General features: G+C 33.7%; 2 protein-coding genes across 2 annotated transcripts; both read right to left on the reverse strand.

Moving 5' to 3' along the window:
• Positions 1-2246: 2246 nt before the first annotated feature.
• LOC110100394 (ethylene-responsive transcription factor ERF027-like) lies at positions 2247-2615 on the reverse strand. Its single transcript, XM_020827873.1, has one exon. It carries the CDS (start codon positions 2613-2615, stop codon positions 2247-2249), a length of 369 nt encoding a protein of 122 aa, XP_020683532.1.
• A 10343-nt stretch (positions 2616-12958) lies between these two features.
• On the reverse strand, positions 12959-13495 carry LOC110100393 (ethylene-responsive transcription factor ERF026-like). The gene has a single exon (XM_020827872.1). The coding sequence runs from the start codon at positions 13493-13495 to the stop codon at positions 12959-12961; it is 537 nt and encodes a 178-aa protein (XP_020683531.1).
• Positions 13496-14761: the final 1266 nt, after the last annotated feature.

The raw sequence follows: 14761 nt of genomic DNA on the forward strand, positions 1-14761 counted from the left end.
CTAGAGAGCCCAATCTTGGTGGACTCACCATCAATCCCTCTGCCATCTCAATCAACAATTGTGGCATGTTGAATAGTTCCTCCTCATCCACATATACTCACATATCTCCAGTGATGGCACCTCATATGCATCCAAAGCCAAAGGCCTCGCACCAAACTATGTTTCTGCTATGGCTGTTGCAGTTTGAATATCAACAACTGAAGTCAATTTTGGCACGGGATGTGACCGTATTGCATCAGGAAAATTAACCACCGTGTTGTCCCCATTGAACGTGAGTGCAGTCACATCATATGCAATGGTGGCCGTTTCTGGCGTGGAATAGGCACTGATATATATGATTTTAGAATCACACCAACTATAAACTTCTAATGTCAATTTGCCTCTTCGTGAGTAGATGCCATGATAATGAGGGTGGAATGATGGGTGGGGTATTGGAGGAAGGGATTTCTACTTGGGAAGGGAGATTTGAGTATGCCATTTAAGAGTGAAGATATATATATAATTCAAATATAAGAAAATATAGGGAATAGATAACCTATTATAGTAATAAAGGCAATGCAAGTAAATATATAATAATAATAATAATAATATTTTACTATTTTTAAGCCTAAATATTTGGGTGACATAAACATTCAAAATCCTATTCCATAGTTTTGGTCCAATATTATCCTTGAAGTTAGAGTAGTAATTGCAACGTCAAGAATGCCCAACTTGCAAAAAAAATTGACAAAAAGCATGACCATCAAGTGGTTTGGCAAAGAGGTTTGCTATTTGCCTGATAATGTTACCATATGGATAATATCAAATGTATTAAATATTTATTATAAGAATTTTCAATAATCATAATTGTATGTATATATATTCATTATGGATGATATTTTTTATTCAGATGTTTTTTTTTTGTTATTTCCTCTTGCATATATAGAAAAGCTTATATTAGCATGCTCAATTAATAAAAAGATATTGCCTTTTATTATCGTCGTCATGGGATAAGAACTTTGATTAAAGGCTCCTCTCTAATCCCATACACTTTCAATCGTCACCATGAACTTCATTACCGCTATTTTTCCTTTTTTTTCACCAATATAATCTATCTCTTTCTCTACCAACACATCAAACCCATAAGATTTCTTATTTCTTATTTTTAGCCACCAATCTCTCTTAAAGCATCTTAGTACCCCATCAGTAATGGACTAATGTATCCTGGACTCCCGTGGCAAGGATATCAATGGAGTGCTATCATCAATCTTGAATTTCATGTTCCTCATCACCATCCTCTATTTTGGCTTCTCCACTTAGCCATCTTAAATTAAATCAAAGATCAATACTCTTTGATTTGATCTCCACACTAAAAGAAAAGAATTTTGAAAATACCTTTCTCAATGTCACAGTTTTCATGGTCCGTATCAATGTTAATACCTTCCTCCTTAAAATCTCTTAATAATACAACTTTATCGGTTTCATCATATCTTACACGCACTTCTTTGACTTCTTTTCCTTAGCCTCCATCAAAAACTTGAACCTCCCTCCTCACTCTATGACTTCTCCTCCATCCCCTTGTCAAGATCTTGTACCTTCTCCATCTTCTAATCCATCATCCCCATTATTATATACAAATCTTATATGATTGTACTTTCCATATTATCATGGCTTAGTTCACCAAACTATTGGACTGCCTAGACTCTTTTTCTCGCTTTTGCCTTTTATGATATTTTCAATCTTGTGCTTACCTACTTATCGCTCAAAGAAGGTCACCAATTATTATTGGTTCACTCCCTCATATTGCCTAGATCTATTATTATTACAATATTTCTTGAATTTGTAGGTTTATAATTACTATGCCTTTATTATTACATATACTTAAATATTTATTGTAGGAATATGAAATTATTACTACTTTATTATATCTAGAAAGGCTTGATGTTGTTGTACTAATGATTGTATTTCTTTTATCATTATATTCTCTTTTCTATATATAAAAAATCTCGTGTTATTAAATTCAATTTAAAAAAAAATGAAAAAACCTTTTATGGTTTATAAATTAAATTCCTTTTTAGCATCATCAATATTTTTGATGCAGTTTTTAACGCCTCCTAAACCATCCATGTGACAAATGTGATTTAATAATTTGATTTGATATGACTCCTTGAGAAAATTATAAATCTCATTTCCGTATTCCTCATCAAAACTTAAACTAGAACAAAAAGTTTAATCGGGTCAAAACTAATTTTCACAAAAAGTTTCAACTAACACACCTTAGATGCATCAACACCCTCAAGCCTCGAACCAAACTGTTTTGCTGCTAAGGCTGCTGCAGCTTTAATATCAACAATTGAATTCGATTTTGGCACCGGATGTGACCATATTGCATCAGGAAAATTTAACACTGCTTTGTCTCCGTTGAACGCGAGCGCAGCCACATCATAAGCAATGGCGGCCATTTCTGGCTTAGAATAGATACCGAGATATATGAGTTTAGAATCACGCCAACTGTAAACTTCTGATCTCCATTTGCCTATTTTTCGGAGGATGCCATGATAACGAAGGTGGGCAATGAAGGGTAGGGGTTTGAAGGTAGGGATTTCTACTTGGGAAGGGAGATTTGAGTCTGCCATTTAAGAGTGAATTTTATTTAGATGTGAAAATGATAAACACAAAGAAGGATAAAAATGTTATTATAAATCTTATTCTTTCATTCAAATACTAAATACATATAGAAAAAATCATAAAATTAAAATATAAGAAAATATAGGGAATTGATAATCTAATATAGTGATAAAGGCAACGCAAGTAAATTTACTAATAATAATAATAATAACATTTTACCATTTTTAAGCCCAAAAATTTGGGTGATGTGAACATTTGAAATCCTCCTCCGTAGTTTTGGTCCAATATTATCCCTGAAGTTAGAGTAGTAACTTAAATGTAAAGAATGCCCAACTTGCAAAGAAATCGACAATAAGCATAACCATCAAATGGTTTGACAAAGAGGTTTGCTATTTGGCTGATAGTGTTGATGTATTGATAATATCGAATGTATTAAATATCCTGGACTCCCATGACAAAGATATACCTAAATTCAATTTAAAAAAGAAAAAGAAAAAAAAAAAACCTTTTGTGATTTATAATTTAAATTCATTTTTAACATCATTAATATTTATGACACCTTGTTTTCAATGCTTCTTAAACTATCCATGTGACAAAAGATGGTTTAATCATTGGATTTGATATTTTAGAATCACTACCGATAAATATTTTAAGATAATTGTAACTATTAAAAAGCAGAATCACCTTGTTGAGTTAAGAACAATACACGATGAAGGGAAATAAATTAAACATCACATATTGTAATTGAGAGAAAAAAGAATAATTGATTCTGCTTCTTAATGTAATTTTTTAATAAAAAAAAAATAAAGTTTTGGTACTAAAAAGTTGTTTTAAGAAGCAGCAAAAAATTATCCCAAACAAACTCAAAATATATTTAAAAAATAAGAGATTGAATGGCAGATTTGTAGCTAAAGGTACTAATCACCTCAAAGTATTGAGGTTTTAAATATATTGCTTTTGCTTTAAAACGAGTAGCAATACCTAGATTGTCTGAACTTTCTCCTGGTAATAGAGGAATAAGGTTGGCAAAGAAAGCCTAATGTTCAATCAAAACGTAGTCCTTATCAAGGAATTCTGGTTGGTATTTGCCTACTGGAAAACACAAGGAAAAAATGTTTTTGCAGATGTACATAAATTTTTCTTTGGGAATCATGATTTTGTTTTTCATTGTATGGTACAAACAATGTGAATGACTTCAAATTTAGATTTAATGTACAATCATGTAAATAAAGCAGTATCGTATGATTTAATATGCTGAATTTGGAGAATACATTTTAAAATTGGTAGTTGAAAGACAACTAGTTGAGAGCAAAAAGCAAAACATCGGGTTCGTTTGGGACAGTTTTTTTGTTGCTTTGACTTTATAGATATCAATCACAATTTTTTTTAACTATAGCTTTCTCATTGCTTTATAAAAAATTTCTGCAATAAAAACTATTTTTTGCAGCCAAAATAAGTAAGTTACTTTCTCTACAAGAACATCATAATTAACATTATAAAATATTATAGTCGTCCTGTTTTGACCGTTGTTGCGTCCTGTAATATTCGCGGCGGTAAAGAGATATAAAGTTTTCCATCTTGGCTTTGTACGATATCCAGCACACAAACATATAAATGAGTAGGGGTGCAACCCTCATAAGAGACACCAAAATTTTCATGTGAAAACCCCTAAAAAGGGGAAAAACCCTTGAGATTTGGCCTAGTTTGAATGAATCCACTAGTGTTTACGATTGATTACAAATGAGGCACTTCCTTACGAGGAAGGTTATGGCTCAATGTAGCAAATATGCATCATATATAGTGCATTATATGGTAGGAGTTGAAAGAATCAATGTTGATATGTTTTTTTTGGACGGTATGACCATAGTCAGCTAGCGATGTAGGTCGGAAGAATCGTAATCGGGTGATGGAGGTCAAAAAGATCGTAATCAGGTGAAGGTGGTCTAAAGGATAGTAGTTGGCAGGTAACGATGGTCAGAAGAATTGTAGTTAGCAGGTGATGGTGGTTGGAAGGACCGTAGTAGGTGTGCGACGGAGGTCAGGAGGGCTGTAGTTGGATGATGGTGGTCAAAAGGATCGTAGTCGTGGGTGGCGAAGATTAGAAGGACATAGTTGGCATTGAAGGACCATAGTAGGCGGGAGAAGAAGGTCGGGAGGATCGTAGTCAGGCGACGATGGTCGAAATGGCCTAGCCGGCCGGCGACGGTGGTCGAAAGGACTGTAGTTGGTGGATGACAGAGGTCAGGAGGACCATTGTTAAACGACAGGGGTCAAAATGATTGTAGTCGGCGATGGGGGTTGGAAGGACCGTAGTCAGCGAAAGACGGTGGTTGAAAGGACAATAGGTGATCAATGAATTGGTGGAAGTCCGTTGACGGTAAAGAAGAATTTTGGTGGTGGTCGACGAGGAGGCGGGAGTCCGACAATGGTAGACAAATAGACATAAGTCCTGCAACGATCGAGAAGAACTTTGGCAGAAGTCCGGTGGTGGTTAGGAAGAACTCCGAAAGTGGTCGACGAACATGTGAAAGTTCGGCGGTGGTCAGAAAGAACTCCGGCGGTGATCGACGAACAGACGAAAGTAGCGGTGGTCGATAAATAGATGGATGCCCGATAGTGGTCGATGAATTGGGGAAAGTCTGGTGGTGCTCGAAGAACTAGAGGAAGTATGGTGGTGGTCAGGAAGAACCCTGGAAGAGGTTGATGAACTGGTTCAAGTTTTTTGGTGATTGGGAAGAACTTCGGTGGTGGTCAACAAACGAATGGAAGTCCGACAATGGTTAGTGGACTGGTAGAAGTCCGAAGGTAGTCGCCGGACTGGCGAAAGTGTGTCAATGGTCAACAAACTGGCAGAAGTCTGGTGGTGGTCGACAGACTGGCTAAAGTGTGTCGATGGTCAGGAAGAACTTCGATAGTGATCAGTGGACTGGTAGAAGTCTGGCGGTGGTCGGGAAGAACTCCGATAGTGGTTGTCAGATGGGTGGAAGTCTGGCGATGGTTGGGAAGAACTCCACCAGTGGTCGGCGGATAGGCAAAAGTCTGATGGTGGTTGAGAAGAACTTCGATAGTTGTCAACAAATGAGTGGAAGTCCAGTGGTGGTCAGCGGACGGCTAGAAGTCTGGTAGTGGTCGGCAAACTGGCGGAAGTTTAGCGGTGGTCAGTGGATGGTAGGAAGTTTGGCGGTGATTGGCGGAATGGTGAAAGACGGCCTGTGGTCGGGAAGAACTTCGCCGATGGTCGGCAGATAGACGAAAGTTTGACGGTGGTCATAAAGAACTCTGGTGGTGGTAGGCGGCAAGCAAACTCCCAAATTCTTCCATTCTCCTCCTCCTTTCTTCCTCTTTTTCATGTGAAGAATGTGGCCTATTTATAGGTTTCTTAGAGTGGCATGACTTGTAATATGGGGAGGACCAAGGTCAAGATGGGAGTGGTTTGAATGGATGGTCAATATTGATCCCATTGATTGTGAATTGTTTACTAATCCTTTGAATGCCTTAATGATATCAGAATTTGGTGATCTTGAGCTTGTTGGATTCGTCTCGTCGAGCCGCTCGATTTGACTATAAGCATGTCCTGTTTAGAATTTGTTTGGTAATTTAAATTATAGTTTGAACATTCGAAAAGTGCTTTGAACCCTTGATTTGGGCTTAGATTGGACTGATTTTGGTGTCGTTGGATTTGTCTTTTCGAAACGTTTAATTTGACTATAAATTTGATGAAATTGGTGTTTGGATAGTTCCACATTTAATTTTGAAAACTTTAAACTCAATTTTTCCTCGAGATACATGCCCGATCAAGATAAATTTTTGATGATATATCAGTTGCCCCTTATTTTTTTCTTTTCGAAGCTTACGGAATTCAAAAATATACTCCAAGTACGTTATCCGCCTAAATGCCATCCACCTTTAAGCTGTAATAGTGTTGCTGCCTCTAAGTTATTGTATCGGTTATAACAATCATGATGTTTGTTAAGTTATTATAGCCCTATGAGGTTGAGTTATATAATTGATAAGCTTACTCCGATTGTTATAATTTTATGCACAATAATAACTTGAGCTGAATTATTACTTATAAATAATATATATATTTGTATAGACGATGATACACAACCCATATCATAGTATTCATATCATTCATAAATTGGAATGTATAAATGATATGAAGATGTGACATGTTTATAACATTATAGTGGAATGGCCAATGTATATAGTAATATCTAGTAAAAATGTTACTATATGTCATTATAGTAACATTAAATATAGCAATTGTAATTTTCGGTTTATATCATGTAGTAGTTATTCGAATAAATTGTCATTTAAAAGTGAATTACATATAAAAATTGATAAAAATATGTGTAACCAATTTATAAATTATTATAGGTTATATAGTGTATAAACTTATATAGTATATTACAATTTATATAGTATTGTAAAATGTTAGCTTCATAATTTTTTTTACGTCATGATTTATATATGATATATAATTATATATATTCTCTTGCATATATATAATAGTTCACTTCTTGATTCATTATTTCTTAACCTGCATAGGCACCATAACGTTTGTATAACATTATTCAAGTTGGAATATATCAATTAAAATATTCATATATAACTATATAAGGCTTGCCGCCGCTTGTACATGTTATTAATATTATAACAGATTTTATTTATTTATTTTTTTATTTTTATGGAAATGCCCTTGTCCTTCCGCCTCCCCGCAGGTTTTGTTTTTTTGCCGCCGCCTCATATTAATTATGTTTTTTTTTTTTTTCGGAAAGATGTTTGGCCTTAGTGCGCCAATTATTGCACAGCCTCTTATAAATTTTTTTAATACTTTATTTATTATTATTAAATGTTTTTTGGCTTTAAAAATTCCTGAATTTTTTTAATTAATAATTTTTTGTTTTATTTTAGAATTCTCTAGAAAGTATCTTCATCTTCCCCTCATGCAATCATAAATCCCTCCTTGGGGGTAAGGAGAAAAGAACAATCTCTTGTGCGATCCTAGTCCTCTCTTTGGATTGGTAGCTCATAGATGGTCAATGACGATCAAAACCTTGCTATCTTGTGCCGGACCAAGCATTCATCTGAATTGGTAGCTCTATGAGCATAGGTGGCAATCAAAACTTGATTCTCTTGTGTCGGTCCATATTTTTTCTTGGATTGGTAGCTCGGAGAATGTTAGTGGTAATCAAAATCTTGTCTCTTGTGCTAGTCCATCCATGGTTCGGTAGCTCGGAGGGCGTTGACGGCGAAAATTTAATATGAACATGTCAATAAGTGCAGAATGAATAGATCTTCAACATACTTAAATTTAGATGGTTAAAATTTAATAAATATCGAGATATCATAACTTTTATATGTTCTAACAAAATTGAAATACATAAATCACTCAAATAGTAAGATAATTGAAATCATAGATAGGATAACATTAACCACTTAGAGATAAACAATTTTTTCAATTGGATTGACTGATGAAATAAGCCCAAAGACCCCCAAACTCTTCTTCTCATCTTCCTTCTCATAGTTAATGAATGCAATGAAGAGTTTTTATCTTTTTATTAGGTTTTAAGAGTGAGTTTGCTTCTTTTTTTTTTCAAAATTTTAACCTAGCACTACAGCGCCACAATTTTTTAGCATCATAGTGCTCCCAAGGGAAGATTTCAGACATTCAAAATAGAGACCTCAACACTATTGTGCCACATATTTAATGTCTAATGACTCCAGGCACATTTCTAATAAAGAGAGCAGTGCTGTAGCGCCACCATTATAGTGCCCCCATTTTGAAATTTTTAGATGCGCATGACAATTTTTATAAATCTTAAATAATATAAGATTTCTTATCAAGTTACTATTATGTAGAAGATTTTATCATAGTCACCCGACTACTATCTTTAAAAAAAAAAAAACTATTGTTGAAGATGTCATTACATATGCATGTATAAATTAAATAATTAAATGATGGCATCCTACTTGCCTCCATTTATGCTCAGTGGAAGAAATAGTACTACTAGTACAAATAGAGGCACCCAAACCACCCTTGCTAGAAGCCCAATCCTCCCTAATTCGTTGTCTGGTTTAGGTATACTCATTAAAATCCAATATTATAACCCCCCACCCCTTCCAAAATGTTTTCAAAATTTTAACATAGCACTAAAGTGCCACTTTTTTTGTCATAATAGTGCTCCTAAGGGAAGATTTCAGGCATTCAAAATAGAAACCTCAACAATGTTGTGCCACATATTTAATGTCACATTGCCAGTCTTTAGGCACATATCTAACAAAGAGGGCAGTGCTGTAGAGCCACTAATACAGTGGTCCCATGACGAAATTTTTAGATACACATAACAATTTTCATAAATCTTAAATAATATTAGATTTCTTAGCAAGTTACTATATGTAATATAACTACTATAGAAGATTCGATCATAGTCACCCGACTATTACCTTAAAAAATAAAGTATTGTAGAAGATATCATTACATATGCATGCATAAATTGAATAATTAAATGATGATAACCAACTCGCCTCCATTCATGCTCAGTGAAAGAAATAACATTGCTAGAACAACGTGACACACCCAAACTACCCTCACTAGAAGCCTAACCCTCCCTAATTTGTTGTCTAATTTAGGTATACTCATTAAAATCCATTATAATAACCAAGCCCTCCCACCCTAATCTAGGTTAATATTTTTCAAAACTTTAACCTAGTACTACAACACTACAATTTTTTAGCGTCATAGTGCTCCCAAGGGAAAATTTCAGGCATTCAAAATAGAGACCTCAACACTGTTGTGCAACATAATTAATGTCACATTGCCATCCTCCAGGCACATATCTGACAAAGAGGGTTGTGCTGCAGTGCCACCAATACAACACTCCCATAAAGAAATTTTTAGATGCGCATGACAATTTTCATAAATCTTAAATAATATAAGATTTCTTATGAAGTTATTATATGCAATTTAACTATTGTAGAAGATTTTATCATAGTCACCCGACTATTATCTTTAAAAAAAAAAAAGCTAATGTAGAAGATGTCATTACATATGCATGCATTAAATAAATAATTAAATGATGATAACCTACTTGCCTCCATTTACGCTTAGTGGATGAAATAGTACTGCTTATACAAATAGAAGTATTCAAACCACCCTCACAAGAAGCCCAATCCTCCTTAATTTGTTGTCTAGTTTTGATATTCTCATATTTAATGTCACATTGCCAGCCTCCAAGCACATATCTAACAAAGAGGGAAAAGCTGTAGCACCACCATTATAGTGCTCCCATAAGAAATTTTTAGATATGCATGACAATATTCATAAATCTTAAATAATATAAGATTTCTTATCAAGTTACTATATGCAATTTTACCATTGTAGACTACTATCTAAAAAAAAAAACTATTGTAGAAGATTTCATTACATATGCATACATAAAATAAATAATTAAATGATAATAACTTACTTGCCTCCATTTACGCTTAGTGGAAGAAATAGTATTGCTTATACAAATAGAATCACCAAAACCACCCTCACTAGAAGCCCAATCCTTCTTAATTTGTTGTCTAGTTTCAGTATTCTCATATTTAATGTCACATTGACAGCCTCTAGGCACATATCTAACAAAAAGGGTAGTGTTGCAGCACCACAATTATAGCGTTCCGAGAAGAAATTTTTAGATACACATGAATATTTTCATAAATCTTAAATAATATAAGATTTCTTATAAATTTACTATATGCAATTTTACTACTATAGACTACTATCTAAAAAAAAACTATTGTAGAAGATGCCATTACATATGCATGCTTGAAATAAATTATTAAATGATGATAACTTGCCACCATTCACGCTTAGTGGAAGAAATAGTACTGCTTGTACAAATATAAGCACCCAAACCACCTTCACTACAAGCCCAATCCTCCTTAATTTGCTGTATAGTTTTGGTATTCTCATTAAAATCCAACATAATAACCAAGATCCCCTCCCCCCTACCCGCCAAATTTTCTCCCCAATCTAATTGATCCCCTCTTTTGAATGTTATGCAGTGTTTAACATATACCTAGTCTTATAGTTTCCGTTCTTTAAGAAACATATAAGGAGTTATGAGGCATAACTCTGATGGTAATTTATAGGGAGCAATAATAATTTGCTTATATGAATACGAGCTAGCTGCTTGACTATATGATCTTAAACCATACATACAAAGACATGATCTAACATTTTGTTTATCAATTATAAAATCTATAAATATTTTATTAAAATTCTTCTATGCTTCACCATTAAAAAGCAATGATATGTCACATCTATTGCATTTTAACAGCATTTATATCGTATCATGTGTTCACTTAAACTAGGTAGAACATTTAACCATTTTAGTTATGGTATTAAAGGCAAGTAGTGCATTCTTTTTTTAGGAACATCTTTGATATTTTTTTAGTATGTGATTTATATTGATTTTGGTTACAATATTTAGAATTTTGTAATTCAATATCTTTATTTTGTAAAATCATGCACCAATTCACAAAAAAAAATTAAATTTTGTTGTGTTTAAACTCAATTTTAAGACTATTTTATTTTATGTATAGTAACTATTCGTACCAAATTATTAGATGATGTAGCCTTCTTTAGTAGCTCAAATTAGTTAAAATTGCTTAAGACATGTTATACTTGGCGGTAATGCTAATTATTCTGATAGCTATAGATACCTCTGAATGATTATTATAACCAGCCTAGAAAGATTATTGTGCATCAGTTAATAGATCATCATTTTTTTAGCTCAACTATTTAGTTCCTCCTTAATATAAACATTAAACAGATCTTTAATATAAGATAAACCTATATTTTTTAATAATTTACATAGCACAAGCATCATAAACCATGCCTTTAATTTTATTTCATTGCTCATTATGTATGTTAATGGAACCAATTGTTTTCTCCGTGTATAGTGTATTTCTATATCTCTCGTGGTCATATTCGTCGTGAGTTGTCCAATATAAATAATTCATTAAAAACCTTCTTTTATATAAATTCATAGAATAATTTGTTATTGAAATGTGAAACCTATAAATAATTGAACTCCATATAAAAATTCATTTATGAGGAGGAAAGTAAGGCCTCTTTAGTGAGGATGGAACTAGGGGTGTCAATATTTGACACGACACGAAAACCCGACCCGAAAAATCCAGGTTGAACCCGACCCGATTTAAAAACGGATCGGGTTCGGGTTCCAGAAATCGACCCGTTTAAAAAACGGGTCGGGTTGACCCGGCGGGGGTCGACCCGTTTGAACCCGGGTCAGTTCCGGGTTCGACCCGAACCCGACCCGTGACCCGAAATTGACACCCCTAGATGGAACAAATCAAAACAAAATTATCAACCTATAGGAAGCCACAAAAACATGAATTGGAAATAGTGCCATCGACAAGAGACTGTGAGTAGGACTTCGATAGTGTAGGAGGCTGAAAAAGTCAAGAGCATAAAGCCAACAACAACAGCGAGAGCAGAGCTAGTTTCAAGGGTTGAACGTTGGTGTGCTTAGGAGTTAGGTTACTTTGAGCGCGAAAGAGGCTCTCAAAAGAACTATACCCAAATTGTACATAAATTCATAGTTTATAAAAATATACGACTAATAATTAAACATTACTTTCTCATGCCCAAAAAATTGTGACCTTATGTATGCAATTTTTTCATCTCATCACATTTAAAATTTTATAATTAATGTGATTGTATCCAATGTAATTTATATATTTTCTTGCATGCAATTCATATCTTATATGTGAATACATGAAAATAGATGCTTTGAAGTCTTACAAAGAAGCTAAAGCTCATAGATTATAATTTGTTTTTCTGAATAGAAAATTGAGTTATTCTAATTAAAAAATAATTTATAAGAGTTTCCTTAAAGAGTTAACTCTCTATGTGATTTTGTCCATCCACATAGCTACATTATGGCATGAAAGGGTCAAATGTTTCAAGTAAATATGCCAAAAAGATCTGAGGAAAGAAGAATTCAACCTCTTTGTTTTTGAGATTTACACATTCAAGATGGAGAGTAAGAACAATTAATTTGCCTGAATAAAAATATTTTCCTATTCAACACAACCTTGAGGAAGAAGACTTGAACTTGATAAAAATTAATTCAGTAAGGAAATTGTAAAGTAAAAGTGGATTAAGAAATAAGAATTGGTTTTAAGATAGAACATAAAGTACGACTAAATAAAAATTTTGATCAGACTTATTTTAAAATAATTCCAGCAATTTTAAATTTTATATAACAAAATATTTGATGAGGATATCCTAAGCTAATTTTCTTAATGATAGCCCCATATGCCACTAGCCTATTTACTCATCAAAATTCCATAAATTATCATCTTTCAAGATTTCTAGCGGCTCATCAGACTCCAGCAGGCCCAATCTTGGCGGACTCACCATCAACCCCTCAGCCATCTCGATCAACACTTGTGGCATATTGAATAGTTCCTCCTCATCCACATACTCACATATCTCCTTTAATGGCACCTCAGATGCATCCACATCATCAAACCTCGCACCAAATTGTTCTGCCGCCGCCGCTGCCGCTGCTTGAATATCAGCAATTGAAGTCGATTTTGGCATGGGATGGGATCGTATCGCATAGGGAAAATTGAACACCGCATTGCCCTCGTTGAACGCGAGCGCTGCCACATCATAAGCAATGGCGGCCATTTCTGGCGTGGAATAGGTACCGAGCCATATGGTTTTAGATTCACGCCAACTGTAGATTTTTGATGTCCATTTACCTCTTCGTGAGCTGATGCCAAGATAATAAGAGGGTGGAATGATAGGTGGGGTATTGGAGGCGGGGATTTCTACTTTGGAAAGGGGATTTGAGTTGGCCATTTAGGAGTGGAAGGTTTTTTTAGATGTTAAAATGATAAACACAAAGAAGGATAAAAATATTATAATAAATCTTATTCTATCATTCAACAACTAACTATATATAGAAAAAATTGTGCGGTCAATATTCGTTGTTTACGAAGCACTCTTACCGGCGGTTTATCCGATTGAAGTTCCGGTGGGTAACCCGTTAGAACTTACGGCGGATTATTTCTTTCGGAAATTCGATACATTTTTCGTCATTAAACCTATAGAAAAAAGAAGAAGCAATCCCTCTTATATTTATGTTTTTTACAACACAACAAATCTGTATAAAAATATACATATATCATATTCATTCAGATATTGAAGATAAACAAGCATTTTAACATTGATCACCAAATAGTTTAATAACATATTTGCTGTATTGATGATTGTATTTCTTCTTATCATTATATTTTCTTTTATCTATATATAAAATATTGTGTTACCAAATTCAATTTAAAAAAGGATATAACCTTTTAAGATTTATAATTTAAATTTCTTTTTAACATTATCAATATTTTTAACACCTTGTTTTCAACTCTTCTTAAATTATCCACGTGACAAAGGTGATTTAATACTTTGAATTGATATGAATCCTTAAGAAAAATATAAATCTCAGTTCAATATTCCACAACTTGACTTAAACTAGAACAAATAGTTTGATCGGATCATCATATTCAACCGACACACCCCACCGCTGCCTCTAAGGATCACAAATTTCTTAAGAAATATCGCGATCAACTCATTGAGACATAGCCGGCTCAAATCATTCATTTGACTATGAGATCGAAGCTAACTATCGCGACCAACATCAATCTTATCATGAGCTAAGGCTAGCTCAACCAAAACACTCATTTGCTCCAACGGACACCATATCTTGTGGCTATATAGTCTAAGCATTTCCCTTTACCTTAAAGAACAAAAATTTGAAATGATTTGTATAAATATCATTGTCATGTTATTATTGCCATCCAATATTTTTTTGGGTTGGAAAAAATTTGTACGATTGCAAATATTAAACTAAAATAACTATTTTACAATCGATATAGAACCAATATGATTGATGTATACTACCATTTTGATATATGATATTCTGAAAATGTTAAAATATATTGATATAAATGTATGTAAATAACATTTTTATATGCAAATAAAATTTAAGTTTTTGTGATTTTATATCGATCATTTATATATTAAATTACAGCTACTCCTAAAATAATTATATATAAAATTTTCACAGTTGAC

Source organism: Dendrobium catenatum, unplaced genomic scaffold (assembly GCF_001605985.2).
Source record: "Dendrobium catenatum unplaced genomic scaffold, ASM160598v2 fragScaff_scaffold_1220, whole genome shotgun sequence".
NCBI classification, from domain to species: Eukaryota; Viridiplantae; Streptophyta; class Magnoliopsida; order Asparagales; family Orchidaceae; genus Dendrobium; species Dendrobium catenatum.

Coding starts and splice junctions, on each gene's coding strand:
- LOC110100394 (XM_020827873.1), bottom strand. CDS start 2,615: ATGGCAGACTCAAATCTCCCTTCCCAAGTAGAAATCCCTACCTTCAAA.
- LOC110100393 (XM_020827872.1), bottom strand. CDS start 13,495: ATGGCCAACTCAAATCCCCTTTCCAAAGTAGAAATCCCCGCCTCCAAT.